This window comes from Punica granatum, chromosome 4 (genome assembly GCF_007655135.1).
Source record: "Punica granatum isolate Tunisia-2019 chromosome 4, ASM765513v2, whole genome shotgun sequence".
NCBI lineage: Eukaryota > Viridiplantae > Streptophyta > Magnoliopsida > Myrtales > Lythraceae > Punica > Punica granatum.
Genome location: NC_045130.1, coordinates 4,097,788 through 4,106,765, shown reverse-complemented (window position 1 = coordinate 4,106,765; position 8,978 = coordinate 4,097,788). Strand labels below are relative to the sequence as shown.

General features: G+C 39.9%; 2 protein-coding genes across 2 annotated transcripts; one reads left to right on the top strand and one right to left on the bottom strand.

Annotated features, from left to right (window-relative positions):
- Positions 1-1,791: 1,791 nt before the first annotated feature.
- On the top strand, positions 1,792-4,006 carry LOC116205811 (cytochrome P450 78A7-like). The gene is made up of 3 exons (XM_031538474.1): positions 1,792-2,496; positions 2,778-3,096; positions 3,263-4,006. The coding sequence occupies exons 1-3, from the start codon at positions 1,814-1,816 to the stop codon at positions 3,884-3,886; spliced, it is 1,626 nt and encodes a 541-aa protein (XP_031394334.1). The 5' UTR covers positions 1,792-1,813; the 3' UTR covers positions 3,887-4,006.
- Positions 4,007-5,620: 1,614 nt separating this feature from the next.
- Positions 5,621-8,978, bottom strand: LOC116206444 (laccase-15-like). Its single transcript, XM_031539320.1, has 5 exons — positions 8,792-8,978; positions 8,550-8,701; positions 7,868-8,241; positions 6,173-7,117; positions 5,621-6,080 (listed from the first exon to the last, which is right to left on the bottom strand). Exons 1-5 carry the CDS (start codon positions 8,882-8,884, stop codon positions 5,950-5,952), a joined length of 1,695 nt encoding a protein of 564 aa, XP_031395180.1. The 5' UTR covers positions 8,885-8,978; the 3' UTR covers positions 5,621-5,949.

Genomic DNA, 8,978 nt, shown 5'->3' with positions numbered 1-8,978 from the left:
AAATTATATCTTGAAATTCATGACACTGTATAAGCCTCCTTCACTAAGTAATCATAAAAGAATATAAAAATCCCTAAATAGCAGCTAATTAATTATAATTTTCTGAAAAGCTGTTAATTAGATTTCATCATGTATACCCTTGCATAACTAATCATAAAAGAATATAAAACTTCTTTTGAATAGCATCTAATGTAATAGTTTACTGCATATTTTGTTAGGCTATATGTAAATAATATATATATATATATATATATTCTATTGCATAATTAATGATAAAAATTTTTCTTAATATATAAATGATGACGTGATAAAATAAGAGAATTTTGTTTCTTATTTTTGATGATGTGACGGCGTGAGAATCGAGTTAATACTTTGTTTATATATATATATATATAGATGAGAGGAGTTGTCTCCCTTGTTTGAGAGTAATTAAGGAGAGAGGAGAGGAGAGGAGAATAAGATAATATTAGTATAGAAATTTAAAATAATATATACGTAAGAGTGTTGAGTAGAAGAGAATCCAAGTTCCCCAATTAGCCAATTGGAAAATGAAGCGAATTGGGGGAGAGTATCCCCACCAAATCCCTCCCTCTTCCCTTTCTTTTCCTCCCTCTTCATCATGCAACTCTCCTAAATAAAGGAGAGCACTCTTCCCCAAAGCCTCTCCCTCCCTCACCCTCGAAATGCTGCCTGGCAAACACATTGGAGATGCCACGGGTGATAGAAGATTTACTCCGCTTGATTTCGCAATCGAATTTTAAAATTTTAACTCTATTCACTACACAACAAAAATCAACTTTTCAAAGTAAAAAAATAGGGCTCATACATAAATCCACATACACCTCTATTATACTTAATTCAATTTTTAATACTAAATTCTTTTAACTATTCATTACTTTTTCACAGTTTTTCTCATAATTCAACAAAACAATCATTACAACTCAATTGATATCAAAACTCAACTCAACTCAACTCAAAAATCAAACACACCAAATTTTTCTCAGCATACAATTATGTCCAAATTCTTGAAATAAGCTGCATATTTTTTTTTTGGTGCACGACAAACATATATACATACATGTATTTACATATATTTCAGTGTGAACCATGGTATTCGGAAATCTAATTAGGTCTTAACTAATTTAGTCGAGCCGAGTCACCTATTAAGGGGTAAAAATCTCTCAGCGTGGATTTTCTGCATTCACAAGAACTCAAACTCAAGACTTTATTAAAGCGGAACGAACGCCGAATTATTTGAATTAACCCACGTTGGTTATATCTATATATATTTCGAGTTGATAAGTCCGTCTTGGTAAAATTGCTTATTCTGTTGACTATCCTTTTCGGCGAAACTACTCGTGATCTCAACTTAATGACTGAGATTAATCATGCTCGGGAATATTGACATTGTCCGTTGGTTGTCCTTCCAAAACAAGTAAAGAGTTCAAATGTAGAGTTCATATAGATATTATATATGTATGTATATATACATTTATAATCCTCATGCACGTAGCCTCATGCATGTGCAACCTTATGTATAGACCTATCCGAACTCTCACGCAAGCTTCTCTCTCCCAATTTTTGTTTGTTTATTTAATTATTTATTTTATATCTATTCCATTGTCCAAAACAAAAAAGTACTCCACGTGGTCAGTCTCCTCGCAGCTTTCCTCTAAGGTAATCTCCTATAAAAACCCTAGCTTGCCTTCTCTTCTTGATCACCTCACTCATATTATTTTCTCTCAAGCTAGTTCACTACTCCCTTGGTCATAGAGAAAATAGACGCACACACATACCACCTGCTCGCTTTGAGATGGACTCGACCATGAGCAGCTCTGTCGATACGACTTGGTTGGTTTTTGTGCTCCCGGCCATTTTGGAGACGAATAGCATGTTCAACAGTTTCTTCGTTCTATTCTGCATTTTCATGATGACTTTGTCCATTGGGCTTGTGACTCGGGCTGTTACTGCCGGAGGTCCGGCTTGGAAAAATGGCCGAAACCACTTTGGGAAGGTCCCCATTCCTAGGCCTCGGGGCCTGCCCTTCTTCGGGAGCCTCTTCAGCACGAGCCATGGGCTGGCTCACCGAACTCTAGCTCACATGGCCAGTTCCAGAGCCGCCACCCAGCTCATGGCCTTTAGCCTGGGCTCCACCCCAGTTGTTGTGGCCTCAGAGCCCCATATGGCTCGTGAAATCTTGACCTCTCCGAACTTTGCTGACCGTCCACTCAAGCAGTCTGCTAAGAGCCTCCTGTTTGGGCGAGCCATCGGGTTTGCTCCCAATGGGACCTATTGGCGGCTCTTGAGGAGGATCTCGTCTGCTCATCTTTTTGCACCAAAACGCATTGCAGCCCATGAACCGGGTCGCCAGCTGGACTGTGCATTCATGCTGGATGCCATTGCGAAAGAGCAGTCCGCTCATGTGGTTGTGGTCCTCAGAAAGCATCTCCAAGCTGCCGCACTTAACAACATAATGGGAACTGTATTTGGCAAAAGGTACTTCTAATAATGTTTACATACTTAAAAGAACAATTTTTTTTCTCGGTGATATAAGAAAACAAAAGTTCGTTTTACATATAAAATGAGATATCATATCACATATAAGCAAGGGAATATTATAATAGCACTCAGCTATAGAGATTCAAAGTTTCAAGATTATCTATATAACTGACTTACAAACTGTTGCAGACCACGTAAAAGAAAACATTATTTGTTGTACACATGCATTAGGGCAATGAAGTACCTTCTAGACTTGCCATAACTTTGAATTTTGGCAGGTACAACTTTTCATGCTCCAACAGTGAAGTTGAGGAGCTGCGCCAGATTGTAAGGGAAGGTTTCGAGCTCTTGGGCGCCTTCAATTGGTCGGATCATTTGCCGTGGTTGAACTACTTTTGCGACCCTTTCCAGATCAAGAAACGTTGCTCGGCTCTCGTACCAAGAGTTAGAAAATTTGTCATTGGCATTATCAAAGAACACCGGCTCAAGCGGCTCCCAGGGAACAATCTTTCCGACAGCTCGGACTTTGTGGATGTTTTGCTCTCTTTGGGAGGTGAAGAGAAGCTATCTGAAAATGATATGGTCGCGGTCTTATGGGTTAGTACTCTCTATATAACTTATCTTTTTCTTAATGAGCAGCTTATAGTTCAAAAAATATATATACATATTTTCACAAAAAATTCCCCCCCATTTTTTCTTTTTTCTTATAATGTATCAAATATACGAAGAGTAGCTAAAACCATTATTTTATATTTTATGGCAGGAAATGATCTTTCGTGGTACTGATACGATTGCGCTATTAACTGAGTGGATCATGGCAGAGTTGGTTCTGAATCCTTACGTGCAGACTAAACTTAGACAAGAACTTGATTCCGTCGTAGGATCGATGCTTTTCAAGGACGCTGAGGTGGCAAAATTGCCCTATCTTCGAGCTGTGGTGAAGGAGACCCTGCGCATGCACCCGCCTGGGCCCCTCCTATCATGGGCCAGGCTATCCACCTCAGATGTCCAACTCAGCAATGGCATGGTGGTGCCCGCCAACACCACCGCCATGGTCAACATGTGGGCCATAACCCATGACCCTAACTTGTGGGAGGACCCCCTAGTGTTCAGGCCAGAGCGGTTCTTGACCAGCTCGGGTGGGGTAGACATTGATGTGAGGGGTGTTGACCTGAGGCTTGCGCCATTTGGTGCAGGCCGGAGGTCGTGCCCTGGCAAGAACTTGGGGCTTGTAACCGTCAGTCTGTGGGTGGCCAAGCTGGTGCACCACTTCAAGTGGGTGCAGGACGAGGCTCGGCCTGTCGACCTGAGCGAGGTGCTCAAGCTTTCCTGCGAGATGAAGACTCCTCTTGCTGCTATAGCTGTCCCGAGAATTTTAAGTGCATGATCTCATTTACAAGTTGTGAGAGAGTTTTCCAGATCCTATATATTTTTGAATTGCATATGTCTTTCTTAATTATTATATATATTGTGGCTTGTGGGACGTGATCCAAATGAACGTGTCTTATCTCGACAATGTTTGTGAATTTGAAGAATGTGACGTGTAATATGTAAGTCAATAAGATATATGGATAAACTTATTGAATAAAATATTAGTTGTGAACTTGTGATGCGTATGAGGTCTTGAAATATCTATACATAGTATACATCCGATTTCTAGTTGCTTTTTTTCCCTCCCTTAATTATCAAATAATTCAGAAAGATTTGCGTGGAGTCTAAAAGGGAATAATTAATTTCAAAAAAAGAAGAAGAAAAGGAACGAACAACCAACAGATGATAATCAATCTCCAATGCTTGTAATTTCGAGTACTGTATAGTGTGTAGTGTTATTATACTGAACTCCTTGATATTGACACTTTACTTACATGTACTCAGCAAAAAAAAGACACTTAATTAACTTATATGGCACGGCGAGCACATGGCACGGGTGGGCACTGTAGGAGGAGCTCTCGAGACTGTCATCGTACTAGATTATATCATCGTACTTGTCAATCCTTAATTCCTGGAAAAATTACACACCGATCCATGATCCATCCCATAGGGGTCGGCTCCTATACCTTTCTGACATAAGTGCAAGTATACTTGCAAATCAGTCATCCAACTGATTATTTCTTTTCGGGAAATGCAACAAAGCTGTATAATAATAACATCCTGAGATCCATGTCCTCGTAAATTCTGTCACGTTTTGATCAATATATTGTCGGTGCTCGAAATCTCCTTAAAGTTACAACAATAACAGAGCTTCTAATTGCTTCAACCGAGGAACCGACTCTATCGTATAATTGGTCAAATTATAAATAATAATTGCAAATTAAAGTTGACGACTCCTCTTGACCATTATTAAATTGCGCCTAATAGCAATAGCTAGCTAGCTAGGTTCCAACTGCATATGGTGGCATGTCTCTCCTTAATTTGGTGGTGGATGCAGGATTTTGGAATTCCGGTGTCGGCCCGGCTTGGGAAAAGGGTGTTCCAATGACTACATCCGCGGTCTCCCTTTGGGAAAAGGGTGTTCCGATTTGAAGAGGTGCGTTGATCAGGTTCTACGTGTTGTCCAAACCAAAAGTCCACATATTGAAAGAAATACATTATTAATCAAAACAGAGTGTAGTATAGTGATGTACATCCTCTCCTGAAAACAAGAGGTTCGATGTTCGATGTTCGATATCTTTACTTTAAGCTGACACTGGGTTATAGTATGATGCTTTCAGTTTACTTTTCAGGCCATAGAACTACAGAAGTTGATTGATTGATCAACTAAATCAAGATTTGGTCCGTTTGAAAATTCGTTTCTTTTTTTTTTTTCAATGTGCACTATGATGTCCAAAATTTCAATGGGTCTCGGCTAAAAAAGTTCGAGCCAGGTGACCCATTAAGGCCCAATATGAATTTTCTCCTTCTCAAGGCTCAAACTCGAGACCTTTGATCTACTTGAATCAACACACGTCGTAGAAATATGTTTTCATTCAACAAATAATATGTCAAAATTTAATTATGGAAGATCCGAGGACAAACTTGGTATTCCAATTTTGTTTTTCAAGCTTCTAATGGATCAATTTAAGAGAAAATAATGCAATTGATATATATAAGAAACATATAAGTACGTATCGAAATGAACTAATTTTTTAGCATAAAACCAGCTCAAACGGCTAATTTCTTTTATTTACTGCTAAGGTTGAGGGGCCATGCACGTACATGGATACTTCCAACATCAGCTACACTTTATTGATGAAACTAAAATTAATTTGAATTCAACAATTCTTGTCAGAAGAATTATTTGGTCCAAATCAATCAAATTAATCTGGAAAGCAAATTTAATATATGAGCAAAGCTGAGAAATGTTTGTCTTCACAGGTCGCCTCCGGCCGGTATGCAAATTGAACTGGTCATCTGTCATCAAATGGAGATTTATGAACGCATGCAGAGACCGATTCCCGGCCCTCCGCTGTCTTAACAGCGTGGCATATCCGGTGGTGGCGGCAGCAAATGTGTGTTCGGTGGCCCTCCATTCTTCACTATGAAGGCCGTGTCCATTCCCCATGATAGATGCCTCTCGATGTGGCAATGCATGAACCACACTCCTATAAATCAACCGCAGAAAAAAACATTAAATCAGCAATCTTGTATCTAACAATAATAAGATTATGCAAATATATATGCAATTGATGCGCACCTGGATTCTTAGCTCTGAATCTGATTGCACTCCACCCATTTTTGGGGACAGCAATGGTGTTCTGAAGCGGAGGGTCAATGAGGTTAAAGTTGGCAGGATCCTTCTTCGGGTCAAAGTTCCCGAGCCCCCACCCGACCACATAGAAGCTGTATCCGTGGAGGTGCATTGGGTGATCTGTCCCGGCGAGTATGTTTGTTCCCTGAAAGACAAGTTCCACTGTGGAGTTGTACTCCAGAAACTTAACCTCCGTCCCTTTCTTCGGAGTATCCAAGTACGCTGGCAGGTTATCGCCCGTGAAGTTGAAAATGTACTTAGGAAAATCTGGGAGGCGGGCCCCGAATACGCCATTGATCCCTTGGTAGTAAGCTTGGAGAATGTCAATTGATGGGCTCACGAAGCTTATGTTGTTGACGCTCGCAGCGAGTCGGCCACCATTTGAGCCTGCGCATGAATTCTGTGGGCATGGGAAGGAGTTCACTGAAATCGTGTACACAAAGCGATGGGTTATCTTCTTGGGGACATTGACAGGGTACTTTTTGGACGCTAAACTTCTAAGGCTGCCGGTGAAATTGACCGAGGCACTTGTGTCATTATAGTACGGAAGAGCAGGCAAGGGAGGGGGAGATGTCGGAGTGTAGTCTCCGGCATATTCGACCAGAGCTGTGGTGGTCGTGTTATCGTACGCTACACCGACAGCACTGGCATAAACCCTAGATGCCATGTAATAATGGTCGGGCTTCTGGTTGGCTTCTAACAGTACATCGATGGTCTGACCCGGAGATATTGTGATGACATCTCTCGTCAATGGTTTTGTGTAGGCACCGTCTGTCCCGACAACCGTGAGCTTATGTTTCGCGACGGAGAAGAACATGAGCTCCTGCATAGCTGCGTTGACTAATCGTAGCAAGTACGTCTTGCCTTTCTCCACCATTAACTTGAAAGTATCTATAATATATATATATAAAATACTAATTAATAAATTAAGAACAAAGACGTACAAAATTAAAGACAATTATTTAAATCGAAGAGGGTATAGTGTAGCGAAGCATGTTCTGACCTAGTAACCAAGTGGTTCCAGTTTCGATACTCGTAATAGGATTACCCGTGCTTCTTTATTAATTTAATGTGCTGTGCTTTTGATTAACTCAGACAATAATAATTTACATATGTTTCTCGGGGAGTTGTGATCTTAATAGATTGACAGTGACAAATTAACCACTAAGAACAAAGTCTTATCTAACATAGAAAATGGTTTTGACCGTCTTCAATGCAGATGACTATAGTTCCGGTCATTATGTAAAACAGGTATATAAGTCAAGATCGAGAAGATTTCGATTTTCTCCATCGAGGATAATATTAGACTTGATATATCTAGTGTAGACATACCTAGTTAAATTTTTTCTGCAAAATATGAAATTTTATGCTATTTGGGCTACAAATAACTGAATTCATGTATAGGTAGGTAGTTTATATAATTAATCTATTAATTATATCTTCCGAAGTACCAAATAAGGTGGAAACCATTTTCTTAAAAAATGCTATAAATTATTATTATTTTTTGTGTGTTCCATTATATCCAGAAATTCCATGATCATCGACTAATGCAGATTGAGTCCGATCATGCCACTAAATTAATATTTTCTTGAAAATGGGAAGCAAAAGATGTGATTAATAATAATATTACGGGGGGTTGACCTTGTTTTGAGCAAGGATAAAGATCACCAGGTTGGCCATTGATCAGAAAAGCATCGGAAATGTTGGGGTCGCCTCCCGACTGAAGCATGTCATGGTAAACCTCCATGATCGGTTTCTTCCACCATTCTCCTAATATTATTGGAGTTTCCATGTCCGGCTTTTTAAAAGGATAGCTCGATCCTTTCTTAGGATAAATCACTATCGCACCGTGAACGGTGGCTCGTGTCCAGTCACTGTGAGCGTGCCACCAAAGGGTCCCAACCTCCGTGGAGAATATAACCTTCTGGCTGAACTTAGCTCCTGGTTGTATCGGGCATTGGGTGATATATTCTGGTCCATCCGACCAGGGAAACCTCGGTTGTTTCACTCCGTGCCTGCGTAATTGTTCATTGTTACAGAAAATATAATGCAACAAACACCAGAAAAGTCCTATAAATGTACGTATGTTGATTCTAAACGTAATATGATATATGCGCATGAAATTTCCTTGCATGCAAGTAATAATAATAAGAAGTGCATTTCGAGATTGAAAGCTTGTGAACTAGTCATGATAGATGCACATGTGATCTATAATTTTACATCGTGACCCATCCAAATGAGACACACTAACACAACATAGGCATGGCTCAAACATTGATATTTTGTATTCCAACATCAATCAGGTCCTAAATGCGATACTTACCAGTGAATGGTGATGTTATACTTGGCCTTATTGTAAACATCGACGATGATAGTTTCGCCCTGACGCACGTGCAAAGTTGGTCCTGGGAACTGCCCATTTATGGTCATGATGCTCTTGGTGCTGCACAATCTTGTGTATGGCACTTCATCGACCTATAATTATAACAAACCATTTAGCCATGCATATATATACACATATATATCCGTAAGAACTGCTGCATGGCTGTTGAGTTAAGTGCTTACGACAAATGTGTATCGTCGAACTGCTGCATGGCAATGGAGGATGCTTAAGAAGAGTAGTAACGCTGAGGAATATTGGATGATGACAGCCTTCATGTTGAAGGTTTTTTTGAACTATTCTCTCTTGAAACCCTAACACCCAAAAACTTTCTCTGGTTTTCCTCTCGTTTTAGTTTGTATTTCAGAGTAT